Below are 16,670 nucleotides of genomic sequence, written 5' to 3'. Positions count from 1 at the left end.
GTAGCGCGAACAAAATAGTATTCGTAACTGTGAAGTACAGAGGTTGCATAAAGAGGAAAGAGAAAGAAAGAGAAACAAGAAATCACGAGACAACGCCCCCCCTTATATATCCATACCCTATCCCAATGCTGACTCATACCCTCGCGTAACAGAAACAGAAAGAACATAATAGAAACCCGCTTTACTAAACCCAACCACACTGCATTATCCTTCTCCCTTATACCCAGACAACTCACATAGCCAACCCGTCTAGCTGCCGTTACATTTTCCTTGTGACTGTATACTGAACTTTCCAGATAGATCTGAGTGGATTAGTTCGAATGGTCGTTTGGATCTAGTACTAATTGGTGCAGGTTTCTTATGTACGCTCTTTGATAGTGCACATTGACTGCAGTGGAAACTTTCTGGTTTGGGAGGCAGCCTTTGAATGTCGTGATACAAGTTTTCTAGTGTCGCAGGGTGGCCTAACGCTTGATGCCATTCATCGTAAGTGGTCAAACGAACTGTATTGCTAACTACTTGTACATTCCAAAGTCCCTTTTCCAATTTTGCCCAAATTATTCCTTTCTTTTCTTTTGTAACCAACTTGCTTCCTCCTCCTGACTCCGTTCTAAATCCCTTTTTGTCGAGCACGGTTTCGGAGACCAATCCTACATTTCATAAGGTTGGGACCAACAGCACATCGGTGAGGAGAATGGAAGATCTACTTCCATCGGGAAGGTGGCAGCTGAAACTAGCGCTTCCCATTCCGGTGACAGCGTGGTTGGTTCCATCAGCTGTTCGGACATTGCCGGTGTGAGGTCGGATGTTAATGAGTTGGTCTTGGAAGGGTGTGACATGAGAGGTCGCTCCAGAATCAAGGATCCAAGTAAGGGGTTGGGAGATGTCGTGGCGTACCATACAGATAGTGGTTGTAGAGTCATTTACTACAACCGATGCCGAGTTGTCTTTTCTCCTTCCCTTCCTGTTCTTGTTCTGTTCTTTGAGCTTTCTGCACTCCGTGTACTCGTGGCCTTTGTAAGGCTGTCCCCTTTTCTTGCACCAGGTGCATTCCTTGTCGCTTGTGGTACTCCTGGTATGGAGCACTTTGTTTCCTGTTTGAGGGGCTACCTCATCCAGGTTCTGTAGTCGTTGGCGAACGTCTTCGTAGGTAACATCCTGTTTGGTCTGGATGTTGTCGACAACGTTGCTCCTCGATTTAGGTAGCGAGCTTAGGAGGAATGCCGCCATGGCTTCGTTGGATTTGGTGAGGGGTAGGAGAGCCTCAGCGAGTTTGTGGTCTGCGCTTTAGCATCTGGACTTGAGAGTATTCCAGTTCGCATCGAAAGTTGCGAGATGCTCGGTCAGTGATCCGCCTTCTTGCATCTTCGTGTCTAGGACGCGGCTGAGGAGGGTGATCGTAGTGTTGGGTGAGACACGATCGTAGAGGTCTTTGAGCGCCTTCCATGCGTAGAATGCATTTTCGGCGGAGACGACTGTTGGTTGTATTTCTTCGCATACAGCAGAGATGAGAAGGCTGTGCATTTGTTTACGAGCCTTCTTTATCTCGGTTTTGCTGAGTTCGGTGTCATTCTCGTCAGGGTTCTCGATGCTCAACGCTTCCCACCAGTCTACAGCGTCGAACGTTATCCTCCAGGCACTCGCCCAAGTTTGGTAGTTGGATTGCCCTTGTAGTTTAGGGAGTCTATCAAACTTGAGACGAATGTTACTGGTGGCTGTTGTCTCTGAGGGTTTGATCTCAGCAGCCTTAGATGACGATTCTCCTTCTGAAGGCATGATGTTGTATGAAGTGTTGTTGAGTTAAGCGAGGTGGCGATGGTGTAGTGCGGATTCTATTTGGCAGAACCCGGGCTCATAACCTGTGATTTGAAGTGTGGGAGAATAGACGACTTGAGGAGGGTTTGAACACGTGACCTTTGTGAGGACTATGTTTATAGTGCAAAGAAGATACTATTGCGCCGCTGAGTTCCGGCGACAACTATGGGAGTTTGTTACTCCTTATATACAGATAGTTCTTAGTACCACGTGATCCCCTGATTACATAATCCTAGCGCTAAGCCTCCTTGTTCCAACTATGAGTCATCCCTTATACATGAGTAATTACCATACATAACCGATGTCGCAATGCCATATTTTTACACCTACAATTCTTATTAATTCCAGCAGCTTCCATCCCGAATCCCTATTGATCAATACAAGGTTTATTTATGGCTTACCATTTAGAATTATGACACTCTCATTATGTCATTTTTTGAACCTTCGTCGATCAAAAAAATCAATTATAGATATCGTGGCGGTACAATATGTACTGACGAGTCGCGCCGGAGATTCAGCCATATCAGGAGAAGCTCCACATGGACGAAACCCGCCATAGAAAGATTCCCCATGTTTCATTGCGTCGTCAAATCGGAATCCTGGAGAGCTTCATTGGTGTTTTGGGAGCTAACTAGGTTTACAGCAATATTCCGCTCCCCCCCCCCTTCGAATATGTACCCCCACATAGTATCCTTTCCGGGACGTGACTGCGCACTGTTCATACAGAGCCCCTAATATTATACACTAGGACGTTGAATTAAGGTGTAAGACACAAGCCTTCTCTCGCATGTGCAAGCAAGTTGGCTCGAGCTTCCTCTCCCAACTAGGAGCTCCTCCTGGCCTGGTTAGAAATACAGCTGGGTTACTTACTCAGCTTTGATGGTGAAATTCTTCAAGTCAACGACAACTTGGTCTGATATACAATTCTTTATTTCAACGTCTAATCATGAGCTTCGTGGTACCATCTCAAATCAACCTTCCCTCCCGACTACCGAAGAACCGACCGACCCGAGCAATGCTGATGTGTCCCCATCCTGAGAAAAAAAGAAAAGGAGAATGTGTAGTTGAACTGGTCACATAAGTAACTAGATGGTTTCACGATAACTGCCGGCCTCCTGAGAAGACGGCATTCATTTGAGGCCTATGGAATTATGAGACGCTTCGTATAATGATCGGTCAGCTGCCTCCTAGGGAGAAGCATCATGTAGAGTACTCTACAATCCCACGGCTCAGCTCATATTTGAATCTTGAAACGCTATGTCGGTCAAAGTCTTAAAGTGCCTCGAAAGAAAGAAAGGTCCCGTCGAGGTATAGACAGGCACCTCACTCAGGAAAGCCATGGATTCAACTATTGGTCTAGAGGGTTTTCAAGATTTTGATTAGGTCGATGGCTCTGTTGAGATGTCGTGTTACTTCTGTGGTGACGACTGGATGCATGGAAATATATGTATCGAGACCTAGGAATCTTTGCAAGAAGCTACAATCGAGTTAATGCACTTCTACCATGCATTAATTATACATGTACACTTTTTTTCTTGGCTGGCGACTCAGTCACGAGGTTAGTGGCGAGAGGTTGTTGGATTCTATCTGCAGGAGGTAGGAACCAAAGGTACATTGCTTTGGAGTGGACATCGGGGTGGGGGGAGAAGAGTTGAGCGTTAACTAAGGGAGTAATGATGGGAAGGATGGGAAGGATGGGCACACAAGATGCTGTTTTCCAAACTGCTGTCAACGTCTCGTTGGCTACGAATCAGAGGCGAGTGGTGAAAGGAAAGGTGAGACTTATGTAGAGTACTGACTAATCGACATGTCTTAGTACTCAATTGGGAACGACGAAATGGTAGGAGCCACAAGAGGCTTCCTTCGTTGTTCGTTCATTACGTTTTTTTCTTGAGATGTACGTACTCTAGCTCTAAGCCTAGATTTCTTTAACGTTAACGGGAATTAGCAGAAATCAGCAAAGTATCACCACCCAGTATGCACTATGCATATATGTACCCCGCAAGAAAATTTGTCCTATGAGGTCGACTCTGGAAAATATCCAGCATTTTTGAGTGGGAGGCATGGGTGTGTAGCTTTTGCGGTATTTTATTTCCCTCGTCTGTGGTTTGCTAGTGCGACTTTATCAAGCCAGGGACCGTTATGACATGGCCAGTAAGAAGTCCGTGAGCTAACTAAGGAAGCCTTATGGAATTTATGCAAGCTACCAATATTTTTGGCTGTGGTAAAGTAGAGTGAAGTTGGGGAAAAAAGGGTCTGGATGAACCCGCTCCGAACAGCCGCTGTATGCCCGGGTGCCAAGACTTTACGGTTCTCCAAATCAAGCGAGGGACAGAACATGCAAGAGCCATAAGTAAAACCGGTACACATACAAGTATTGTACAGACCAAAAGAACACGGTCTTTGCCACCAACGGGTTTTCCATGATTGCGTTGCCATAGAGGCCTGGCTACTCACGAAGGATGCTACTCGAAAACCCTGGCCACTATTTTGACCACTTATGGAGCTTGCAACTACTGACTGGATTGGAGAAGACAAGGATTTTTAGGATTTGTAGGTACGTCCTTGTTGGTCGAGCTCCCTTCGAGTTTTTTCGCTGCGCTCTAGCGTTAAGCTTATGCTGATTCGTTGTCAGTCATGGATGGGCACTCGGCAACGATCCCGCTGCTACTCAACTGGCCGTCCTCCAAAACCTACATATGTAACTAAATTCTAGGCAGCCTACCATTTACGGCAGGAGTAGCCTTGCTTATGAGTGCTGACATCCGAGCGTTGTCCAAAGGACCACTGATTTAGGATGGAACCAATACAAGAATTGAGGTGGAAACTGCTCTGGTTGTGTTCATGATAAGGCCTGACGTGGTGCGGATAAAGGAACGCCAAATCAGCGTCAAAGCAGTCGTGATAGAAAGAAATTTTTATGTCTTGCTGCATCAAAAGCTGAAGAGGAGGGAAAGTTTGAACATAATGAGTAAGTCCAGCATGTGATGCAGACGAAAGGATAAACACAAACAGGGTTGCAAACATTATTTCATGAGTGAATTGAGACGGTGAGCAGGAATTATACAAAGCTTATTATCATCGAGGACTATTCTAGTTCATTTCAGTCAATCTTAAATGTAGAAACGCGCATAATACGCTAGAAGAGCAATGCCCATTATTTAAGGCGTGCGGGGAATTCCTGTTGTTTTTAATATAGCATAGGGAGGACTGATTCGCAGCTGGCTGATCATGAGCCGCCTCGCGAGGACGACGACGACGTTTGATAAAGTACGCCGGTTGACTTTATCCGTACCACGTCAATAAGCTAAGTACCACATTGGCGGTTTACCACACCCGTACGAAAAAAGCAGATCAAAAAGTCGCTCTTCTTCTCTTCCTCATCTCAAATCATTGGCCTCGAAAAGATACTGGGGCCAATTAAACGCCAGTAGCCAACCAAATGCATACGAAAAAAATACAGACTTCTTCCCATAGATATAGGTACTAGCGGGCAGTCTATATGATACATATCTATACCTCCATAGGTTTCTTCACGAGCGAGCTTCCCGAATACAAACACAAACGCCCCGTTGCTCTCAATTCCACTCTTTAGGTGGCCTCGCTCACGCTCCTGAACATCAATTACAAATCGGACCCGACCCTGCTGCGCTGGCTTGACGGGCCTCCAAGTCTCAATCAAAACCTTCGAGAAGGAGAATCAATTGCATGAAAGAAAAAAAAAACTCCAGGGAAAGGTCTTTGAGGCTTGCAGTATGTGCATATGAAAATCCCACACCTGCCGTGCATGCGCTGTACAAGTATGTATGTGTGGAATTTCCGATCAAGTTCCCAGGCGGCCCTGCTTAGCTCGTATGCACGAAAATCAATGCTGCATATATGCACATAACCAGATGACTCGTTCGCAAGATTCTTTGAGATAGAATATTTTTGCAATACTAATTTTAACAAAGAAAGAAAAGAAGCGAAAGTATCGTGAAGACGTAAGCTGAAATAGCATATGAAAGCAAGAAAAAAGAGCAGAAACGTAATGAACATGAAATTCAGAAAACCTCTTTAAAAAATTGAAATCTTTCCCCAAACCCAAGTATAGAAAACCAAAGAATATATTTGAAAAGAAAAAAATACTAGAAACTATACCCCTGTAACATTTATCGCTCGCAAATCGTCCGCAGAAAAGTCGTAAACCGTAAACCGTCCGTATCGTAGATAGCCTTCTTATCGGACTGAGACAGTCTGACCCAGGGTCCTCGATCGCATTCTCGGGAACAGCCTCCGTAGACTAATCGTCCGCTTTTCCTTTGGCAGAGGTACCAATGTCAGCATCTCCAGATCCACTGTTTTGAGCTTTCTCTCTATGAAGAACAAATGCCACCTTCGACTCTGGGGATTTATTTAGAACCGTCTCTTCGAGAATCTCCCTCGACTTATTGTTGTTGACCTTCTTTGCTACCACTGGAACCTCAACTTTTTTGGCGACGGGCGCTGGGGCCTCAACCTTCTTGGCGACAGGTGCTGGAGCGGGTTGCAACGTCATAGCCGGCATCTCCTGGGTTGGTGTCTGCGGTTGGGTCGATGACGGTGATGGCGCTACTGTCTCTTCGTCCCAATCCTCGTTCTCCCACTGTGTACCGGAATCTCTCATCTGGGGAGCCTCAGTTTGCGCCTGTGTAGTGCTGTAAACGACAGTCGGCTCGGGTTCTGTCTGTGCCGTCGTGGTGCTGTAGGCGACAACGGGTGCCACAGGTGCCACAGGTACCACAGGCGCCACGGGTGTTGCTACAGGTGCTACCACAGGTGCCGCTTGGCGCTCAATTGGCTTTGCCTCGATCCTATTGACATCAACCGCTGCTGAGTTACCATTATCCGTTTGCGTTTCATTAGTACTGGTGCCCTTTGCAAGAATGTTCGCAATGAAAGCTGGTGGAAGGCCTCTAAGTTCTTCTAACTTTGCGTGTGGATCCTTGTAAATAGTCAGTATACCGCCCAAAGCTGTTTGCAATGTCAGCTCAAGAATCCGCGCAACATACCCAATCTTCCTGCGATGGAATTCCAGCGGCGCTAGGGAACTTCTCATCGCTAGCAGACAACCAATGTGGCCCAGTCCTCCTGATGGGGGCTGGTGTAATTGGCAAAGGTGGACGCTCGTTCACAACAACATCTGAATCATACTTGGTTGAAACACGGGGAGCCGTTTCTGATGGCTGGAAATCTTTACGGTGACGCTTCAAATCAGAGATATAATCCTGAATCCCTGGGACTGAGTCCCACTGGTTCTTCCTGGTGTAGTCCTTCCAATCTTCGTGGTCCTCGACAGTCTCCTCGACAGCTTCTTCTTCTTCCGGTGCCTCCTCATCCTCATCCAAGTCCGGGATTTCGTCAGCAAAGACACGGCTGGTCCGCCTTGGCTTCTTCTCCCAAGGGAATATTGGCTTTATGTCATCCTCCGAGGCCTTAACCTCGACTTGTGGTCCTGCACGTTCTTTAAAGACTGGGGGTGGAGTTGGAGCAGATACAATCCTGCGTTGCTCAGGCTGCCTGTCCCATTCATTCATATAGTTCATGAAAGGCAAATGACGAGCCTCTGGTGCAGAGCGAGCTGGAGGCGCAGACCTATAGAAAAATCAGTATCACTCATCATTATGTAATAAATGTATCACCCACTTAGCGGGGTCCCAACTATGTGCTGGTTCGCTATAGACAACTGATCCTTGTTGAGATCCTTCCATACGTCCATCATACTTGTGGGGTAGGCGTTCAGAGATTGGTGCCCCAGCATCTGTGAATTGCTGGACCAAGAAGCTTTGGGGACCAGTCTCAAAGTATTGTGCCTGTGGTACTGGTCCTTGTGGTGTCATGACAGAGTCTGGGAAAGCTCCATAAAATGGCTTCTGTTGAGGTTGGGGTTGAGCATTGACCAGAGGGGCTTCCGCACGCTGAACTTTGGAAGATGGAACAATAGACCTAACAGGGACAAACTTTGACTTTGGTGGAGCAGCGGCATATCTAGAATCGTTACGTTGGGTGAAAAGGGAACCCTGATCGTAATCACTCTCACCAGGCCACACACGAGTGGCAACCTTTGTGGACTTGGGAATAGGAGCAGCGGTTACTGATTCAACGGACCTTTGTGGCTGTGGCGGGTGGAAAGGCTCGGTCTTGTGCTGCTGTTGCTGCTGATGCTGCCGGGGCTGTTGCTGCTGATGCTGCTGCTGCTGTGGTTGGTGAAAATTCTGGACGTGCTGCTGCTCCTGGTGCTTGTGTCCGTGTTGCTGGTGATGCTCTTGTTCCTGGTGCTGCTGTTGGAAAGGCTGAGCACTGTACTGCTGCTGATGCTGATGCTGGAAACCTCCAGGGCCAGATGCGATCTCTGGATGCTTCCCTATTTCTTCTTGCTGTCCTCCAGGAACAAATGGCGCTGCAGAGTACACTTGCTGGAAGTGGTTATAGTTTCCATTCGCAGCTCCATGTGGTCTTCCGGTCTTAGCATCTTCCAGGACTGGCCTGAAATGCTTGTCCCAGACTGCCCACCATTGTCCCAAAAGTTGGTCGTAAGGTGTGCCGGTTTGCTGAGACGACGAAGACCTTCCTATTGTCCATGGCTTTTCCGCTCCGATGAAATGGGCCAGGCTGACCTGAGAGCCATAGTGGCGGAACGCAGGGACATATCTGCCAATATTGGTTAGTGAATGAATTTATCGGTGGGGTAATGAAGAGGACAAGTACTGATAGGATGCCGAAGGCGTGCAGTTGTATGTGAATGAAAGACGATGAAAGTTTCTGAAGTATGTGTTGAATAGTCCCTGGTCGGCACCTTTGAAAAGCGTCAGCTGTGGGGAGTAATAAGCTGCAGGTTCAAAGCATACCATCAAAAGAAACACCACGCCCGGCCAACTGCAGGAGAGAAAAGTAAGTTCCAGCGTCAGGTTTAAGGAGCATAACACCCTAATTTATAATCAGCGATAATGTCCGAGACATCAATTAGAACAAAACGTACGCTATTAAAACAGTCTGGCCAGCCGATATCAGGAGCAGCCTAAGAAGGTGTTAGCGTATTAACACCTTAAGCCTTTGAATTAGGACCAGGGCGTACAGCGAAATCGGCGTCTACGTCGAATAGCTCATCCGGAGCTCTCAGAGCAACGACATCAGCGTCAATGAATACGCACTTCCTGAATTGAGTCTGTTTCCAAACATTGATCTTTGTGAAAGCTGCATTGAGATCTAGACGATCCATGAGATCGAGATTTGCTGGAGTCTCGTTGAAAATAGGGTCTACAGGTATTACATATTCATAAAGACGCTGTTGTAAGGAATTATAGTTAGTATTGATGGGACGGAGAGGGTGGGATTTGATTTGCTATTCACCTTCAGCTCTGTAACTGTAGCAGGTGTCACACCTGACAAAGTGACCATTACGGCCAGCTTCTTTCTAGTGCCGCCATCACGAAGGGAGTGTGCTAGTACTTGAGCACCTATGAAAGAAAAAAAGAGAAAGTGAGCTATTGGACAGGATTGGATAGGAGTGAGAAATGCCTACCTGGGAGGTAGTTGTCGTTCAGAAGCAACTGGAAACAAAATACGTCACGGTCAGCCACTTGAACTCAACGATACGAGAGGAATGCAATTTCTATGGAAAGAATTGAATATTGATGATGAAGATGATAGTAAATAAAATAAAACAAAACAGAATAGAATTCTCACAGTGCAGTAGACGTCCTCTGTAGCCATGGTGAGTAATTCGATTTTTGATGATGCTCACTGATGGACACTGATGGACACTTGCTTGCTTGCTGAATGAAAAAAACGATGAGAGGAACGGCGGCGAAGAGACAGATAAAAGGGGTTTGAGGGGCGACTAGTAGTGGGAGATGGCGAGCGAATAGCAGGGCGGGAAACACAAAGGATACGGGACGGGCCAAACAGCCCTCAGCGATTCTGCGGAGAGGCTCTCTATGCGTGTTGCTTCACTCCACTGTCGCTCTATCGCTCTATCGACCTCCTCGCTATGCACTGCGTGAACAGCGATACACAACAATTATTCCCCCGCTATTATTTGCTGGCTATGCGTGCAGCTCCTGCTTGAGATAGATAGATTACTGTGGCAGACTTCCTGCTTGCCTGCCTGCTGCCTGCTTTTTTTTTTCCTGCTTGGTGCGCGATATCCTTCCTCCTAGTGCAGATCTGTTGGTGGGGGGCTAGGGAAACACGGACTTCAAACCAGACCACTAAGCCTGCTCGAAACGAGAAACGGACAAGAAAGTACAGCCCATCCAAGTTCTAACGTTCACAGCATATTTTGACGTCGAAACCCGCCGATCCCTCCCCCGAGAGGCAGCATGAATTAATGTGTCTGACGTTACGCACGTGCAGCGCCGAGAGCCTAAGCAAGCGAGTGAAGCGTTGGAGTGGAACCTTCCCGCTTGTCCCAAACAGTAAAGAAAAAAATCTGGTTTTGAGGCGCACAGTCAGATAAGTTTCTCCGCTCTGTGAATACCAGGCCAGTGAGAATCCGAGAAGGACTTTCGCATCCTTCTGCATCGTTGATTCCCACTAGGCTTTGAACCTCTTCGGAAACATCGACCGTCTCTCCCGGCTAATACCTATCAAAACCCCGGACGGGGAAACATTGTTGCTCTCCTTTCCGGATATAAGAACCTATCAATTAACCGTGGACGAGTGAACGATCGATCGAGAGACCTTTAGCCACACCGAACAAAATTATGGATTTGAAAAGCCTCTCATAACGGAATTGCCCCGGCTCGGGCCGTAAAAATAACAGCTTTGGCGAGGAGGAGGAGCTTCTCTCGGTATCGGGAGAGTGGAGCAGTATCGGAAAATCGAGCTTTCAACTACTCCAAGAATAGAACCGGTGTGGTATTAGATTATGGATCTACTAGGCGGCGGCATATCCTAATTTCTTGAGTCTAAACTCTGGGAAGTGATAGGACATGGCTTATTCCCGCGCTAACTTTTAGATGCTCAAAAAGTCCTTGCCCATGGTCATCACACATATCAGCAAAAAAAAAATAAGGCCCTCAGAACTGTCCACCCTACGAGTCTACTTTACTATCTACTAGCTAGGTACCTAGTTGGACTTCTTTCGCCACTTGGGTTTTTAGTTGGACTTTCCTTGTAACGTGGGGATCCCCTCACTTTTGTGGAGGTTGGAGATTTCCCCTCCTGGCAGTCATAAGCATGAACAATGATTTCGATGTTTAACGACGGCTCGGAAAATCAAGCACGAGCGATCTTGAGGAATATTTCGAGACCGCACAGCGAAAATGCAATAGCTGTTGAAAACGTGTAGAAAAAGCATAAAAACTGGCGCAGGGGAAAAAAAGGGACAGGAACTACCAATGACAAACATTAGTGAAATCTGAATGTTGATGCTCTTCTGGAGGTAGATCCTCTGGCCCGACTGGTCCATCTACCTCAAACCCTAACCCTGATGCATTTCTTGGGATGAAACCAATTGGAAATTGGCCCGTAACTGTTGTTTTTTTGGCAACGGCATTTCATGCGGTCCCTCCAAGAATCTTGCATGCAAGCCGTTTGAGGGAAGGAGAGCTCGGCCATCTCGCCACGTCCGCCTCAGTGGCACTCATCCGGTGCAATACTCCTTAAGTTCACCGGAATTTGTTGTACCCCTTCCTTCATGACAGCCAAAATATTAGTACAGGGCATCAAGGCAAGGGAAATCTATCGGCGGGTTTAGCACCTGCATTCATTACGAATGGATACGCGGCTAGGATCATCGGTTTTCCACGTGAAATTGCAACCGTGGAAAGACTCAGAGGGTGCAGTGAACGAGCGGTGGATAGATATGTTTCATGCATCGCGTTACAATATGGATCTAGCAGAATTCGAAAAAGCTACTACTGCTAATAAGGTACAAAAACCCACTCAAGCACCAACGGGCCAACTTTCTAACAATCCATGGGTTATTATATCTCAATATCACGCGTCATTTATGCGTTGGGATGGACATAAAATCCAACTCCATTTCTTCTTGAACGTCGATTCCTTATCTATAGGTCAATAGAGTGGAGAAGTTTCTTATCGATAGGTCAGAAATATCGAACTTTCTCACCGACACCGGGAAAAGAGCCAAGAATCATTGGCCTTACAATAAAGCCTGAGATGTCTCCTCTGAGGTGCTGAATCTATGTACGAAGGCACATACATTTATTCCTAAAGGAGGGGTCTACTCTGTAGCCGATATTTTAAATTTTCTTATTCCGGGTACCGGGAGAAGTCAGCGGGGATATTTTTACTTCCGATTATGGCTATTGTACCCTATCCATTAAGTTTTGAGCTCTTCGTCGTCGAATCAACTTTATACGAGTCAGCCTCGAACAACCGTTACAATCTGCAGTAACTATCATTTTACGGCGGGAATACAGTCTTACCAGGATTACTATATCTCTGGAAAGTAGAGTACTCGCTTTATTCAGGTAGAAAAGCCGGACAATTGCTCCTCATCTGATCCGAGGGTTATCTGCCGGAGGGGAGTGAGAATTTGTGAGGGATAATAATCTCAAGATATCATACCTAGGTTACGAGCAGCCGTCGGTGACAGCTTGGGACAGCATCTACATGTCTAGTCTGTAATAAATTTTTGATTTATAGACTAGACGGAGATCGTTGCAGAATGTCTCATGTAGAAGTGCTTCACTCAGCTCTTTCTAATCTAAGCTCTGAGCAGACCTTATTTTCCCGAACCAATCGTTGCACGGATATACTCACGCGGCAGTGGCTTCATTCTAGATACATGTTACATGGCGTACTGTAGCTAGATCTTCCGCCGAAATGCTCAGTTCACTCCTGGGAACGAGCGGGGTGGTGATGAGGGGAAGTACTTTTTTCCGTTTCGTTAAAGCAGATATCTCTAAACGGGTTTTGAGTACGCCACTATTCCCTGCTCCCCGGATCCTGAGCAAAAGCCTGAGCAAGTTTCTCACTTTGAAGATTTTGGCGATCTTTCATGTGAGAGCCTGTAGTTGTCCCGAGAAAGCTTGAAAGCTCAAATTAATTACATGCTACAGTACTCTAGAGTACGTACATTGAAGATCGCTGATGGTAACTAGGAGAGGTATGAATAAAAGCACAAGATCGAGTACCCTAACAAAAGAGCTCTTCTTTCTTTTAAGAATTTACCGATCAAGCTCCTTAGGCGTGATCTAGCTACTAAAGTGCCCAGAAAGTCCAAGAAAGCCACAGAACATTCTCTGCAAAGCACACACGACAATAATAACCCCAACGGCGAACTGCCAGCAACTGGATGACGAATGCGCGTACTTACGAACCGGACTGCTTTTGAGATGGCATAAACTGTGAAGAGTTGCAATGCAGGAAGGGAAGAGATTTACAGCGTCCGAGCGAAATATCGGAGTACCATAAAAAAAAAGCCGCCCACACGCGCCGAGTGATGCATTGTAAACCAAACCACAACAGCCCTACACATCGTCAGCTACCTGCTGGATCAGCGATGGCGGGCCCAAAGCACCCACCACTTCGAGAAAGCCCTTGCAGAATGTTTTCGGCCAGCAATGCTTATTTGATTGTTTCCCACTCAGCTTGTCGGTTGGCGTACATTGTTCTCTAACAAATGCGTCTGTCGCGCCGAGACATGCGTTATCAGGCACCTCTTTTCGTGCCACAGATAAGAAACATAGCCCAAGGGCAGGTGTTTATTATTTACAAGAAACACTGAGTTGTTTCATGACATCTACGATCGTTTAATAAACAAATCAGAAACCGATCGCGGGATAATATATCGCTTGATAGTGGACGGAATAAAACTCCCAATTCTAAAACAGGAATCTTGGGGTTTAAGACATGAGGTGGGGTTAACCGTCAGAAAGTTCATAACCCCCCACGAACCCGCAAAAGAAAAGAGGGGGGGCCTAGACTTGCTACCCTCTGAAAACTGGGGAGCTGTAAAAACACCATTCAAATTAGGTAGGTTTTCGCGCCGAGTTCAAAAAAGCTTGATTACTTTTCAACTGCCAAACACAAGATTCTGTTACTGCCGTTGTCACGCTTGAGACCCCTGGAACTCCCACATAGCGAGATTACTCGCGGTCTTGAAGGCCAGGTTATCAGGGCCCTAGGGTTCGAGGGACCTCTTCTTGGCATGTGAAACCTGGGCTCACAGATCATTGACAGCCTATCCAAGAGAACCAATATCGAACACAAACCAACCACAGTAGCCTTGGGTACATAGAATCGCATTAAAATAGTCTCACCTTGCTTGCTTGGACTTCACGATAGAATACCACGTCTGCGACATTTCTACCCTTAAACCCCAACTGCCGAGCGGTAAGGCTTCTCGGAAAATATTTTTGAAACTACATGTATGATATTCTAGTTACATGTAGTACCTCTGTGCATATGATCTCTTGGATATTGCCCTGCGTAGATCTCCGTCCCTGCAAGTAACGAGGTTCGGGCGATTGCTACAGAAGCTTCGATAGAGGTACAGGTTATATATCAGATCGGAAAGAAAGTCGGCAATCTTTTACTCTGAATGGTTGGAGCTACAGGAAATTTGGTGGTGCCGCGTGAACTATTTTCCGGCCGTTTATTTATTTACTCGTCCACCAATAGCAGATATATACAGCTTTTGAGATTAAGAGCTTTAGGCTTTTTCCTAGTCTTTGAGATTCCCGCCATCACTCCTCGATCAATGGCATATATATTATCAAAGTGGATGTAGTGTAGAAATAGCAAAGCCTATAATTATGTGCCTCCTTCCTAATGAAATCTCAGCTCATAATAAAAAAATCTTTGAAAATACTACCTCTCACGTAGTTCCATCAGTCAGGTGGCAGGAAACAGAGAAAAAAGACCATAATCCACATTATAGACGATATGTAACTTCAGGCGGCATATACCCCAAAGCGTTGAACGGCGTTGAGGAGCGTCATAGACTGTGCTCCAAATGTTCCACACCCTTATAATAGCTCATAGCTTTAGCTGCTGATAGTAAATAAATCTCTCCACCAAGCGGGGCAAAAAACGAAGCAACCTCAATAAACCGTAGTAATCGCGCCTAATATAATAACCAAGAAAAACCTGCGCAGCAACTCCTCCACGCTCGCCTTAAAAAAAGTGACTCGAGCGCGCTGATTGGCCCACGGGTGAAACCTCGTTCCCGAGTGATATTTGATGAAGGGAATATACCCGGCCATATGTAAACCACATTGGAGGAGCTCTGCGCAGGCTGGAACATATGTACTAGAGATAGAGAACTGGGTCCCGTTGTTTTGTTTTTGGGGATCTTAGACTTGATTTACGGTTTTCGTGCTCCGGTTAGTGATGGGCACAAGCGGCAAGACGAGAGACGACGACGCCGTGGGGCTTATGTATGTCTCGAGGCTAGGTAAGACCGGGAAAATGACTATGAGACATGTAAAACCGGAAGGTTTGTTCTTGAGACATCTATGTGCTGTGGTTTGAGTTTCGGAGCCTTCGATCGCTCGTGGGATTAGTAGCTATAGCTAGCTGGTAGATACAGGGTTAGGGTTGCACTTAAGTAGATGACCAATCAGGCTAATCCGCGCGACGTTTGAGTTTATTAACCAAAACAACATAGCGTCTTGGAGTAGAGATAGATTGGCCTCGTCCTTCGACCTCGGTTTAACCCGCCAAGGCTCCTGTAGTACTACTATGTAGATACACCTAACGTATGTTGGGTGGATCATATGACAATCGTCATGAACCAAAAGCTATCACAGAATCGTCGCTGGCCGGTTGTTCGGGTGGGTGTGTGGGTAGGTGGTGAGCGCGTTTACCGTCTTTTTTGTTCTCACCGTGGGTTCGGGTGGTGTGCGAGCGGGTGTTGTTTCATGTGAGGCGAAAAGGGTCAAACCTCTTGGAATATTACAGCTGACGTTTGCACAATACTAGGCACAGTCGAGCGGCATTTTCTAATTCTCATAGCTTCCCTGCCGAAACTTTAACTCAAGATACATCAAGGGGTATCTCGAGTTCCCTAATGGGGTGACTTTACTTGACTTTGCAAGAATCGTTCAATCATGTGTTGGCGTCTTTCGACAGGGCTTCATATTATGAAAACAGCCATGTGATGCCGTGGCCTATTGCAAAGGTTTACAAGACCTTATGCAAGACTAAGAAGACGTATCTTGTTATTGTCAATACTTAACCCACTTTCATAATCATAAACTGGACATTGCAAGGGTGATGCCAATTAATCAAGTATTGTGCACGTGCCTACGTATACAAGTAGGCCTATGATATCATTATAATTCAGTAGCTCTCACTCGGTTCACTAAATTTACAGTATCCAAACTTAACATGCTTTCGAAGCGTCTGTATGCACAAGATATAACTCTATCCCTAGAGGCAGCGACACGGATAAAGGCCATGCGTGGGTACTGGGTGGTTCATACAATACTCCGATGTCGCCACACTAGCGTCTCTCAACGAGTGATATCTCATGATTACATTCAACTTCAGTCGAGCCAGCCAAGGCAGCACCTCTACAATTAGAACATCTACATCAAAATCCACAGCACACAGCACATCACACAGAACAGCACAGCAATTGCAAGAAAAAATCGATAATTCATTTAATCACTTTCACCCCATCCATATACTGGCCATCAAAGAAACCCCACCACACGAACGCACAAACACACGCACACACGACACACGACACACGCACTACAAACCCTAAGAAGCTTCAAAGTCAAGCAAAAGCAAAAAGACGCAAAAGTCATTGTCAATTCGTATCCATTTTTTTTAAACCCCCGCTCTCCCTCACCCTCCCTTTCCCTCTTCTCCACCACAACCACAACCACAACCATATCCAATCCAGCCTCGACAGA

General features: G+C 46.3%; 3 protein-coding genes across 3 annotated transcripts; all 3 read right to left on the bottom strand.

Annotated features, from left to right (window-relative positions):
• Positions 1-657: 657 nt before the first annotated feature.
• On the bottom strand, positions 658-1,230 carry H6S33_003000 (uncharacterized protein; the record flags this gene model as incomplete). Its single annotated transcript, XM_044834342.1, has 1 exon — positions 658-1,230. One exon carries the CDS (start codon positions 1,228-1,230, stop codon positions 658-660), a length of 573 nt encoding a protein of 190 aa, XP_044692207.1.
• A 57-nt stretch (positions 1,231-1,287) lies between these two features.
• On the bottom strand, positions 1,288-1,776 carry H6S33_002999 (uncharacterized protein; the record flags this gene model as incomplete). The annotated part of the gene is made up of 1 exon (XM_044834341.1): positions 1,288-1,776. The coding sequence occupies one exon, from the start codon at positions 1,774-1,776 to the stop codon at positions 1,288-1,290; it is 489 nt and encodes a 162-aa protein (XP_044692206.1).
• A 4,321-nt stretch (positions 1,777-6,097) lies between these two features.
• On the bottom strand, positions 6,098-9,546 carry H6S33_002998 (uncharacterized protein; the record flags this gene model as incomplete). The annotated part of the gene is made up of 13 exons (XM_044834340.1): positions 6,098-6,114; positions 6,191-6,198; positions 6,243-6,520; positions 6,599-6,778; positions 6,846-7,428; positions 7,480-8,484; positions 8,542-8,629; positions 8,682-8,760; positions 8,813-8,851; positions 8,909-9,118; positions 9,184-9,290; positions 9,356-9,383; positions 9,520-9,546. The coding sequence occupies 13 exons, from the start codon at positions 9,544-9,546 to the stop codon at positions 6,098-6,100; spliced, it is 2,649 nt and encodes an 882-aa protein (XP_044692205.1).
• Between the last annotated feature and the right edge of the window lie 7,124 nt (positions 9,547-16,670).

Source organism: Morchella sextelata (genome assembly GCF_020137385.1).
Source record: "Morchella sextelata strain SCLS chromosome Unknown scls_14, whole genome shotgun sequence".
In the NCBI taxonomy this organism is placed as follows: Eukaryota; Fungi; Ascomycota; class Pezizomycetes; order Pezizales; family Morchellaceae; genus Morchella; species Morchella sextelata.
Note: the sequence above shows the minus strand (reverse complement) of the source record. Positions and strands in the feature narration are given on the sequence as shown.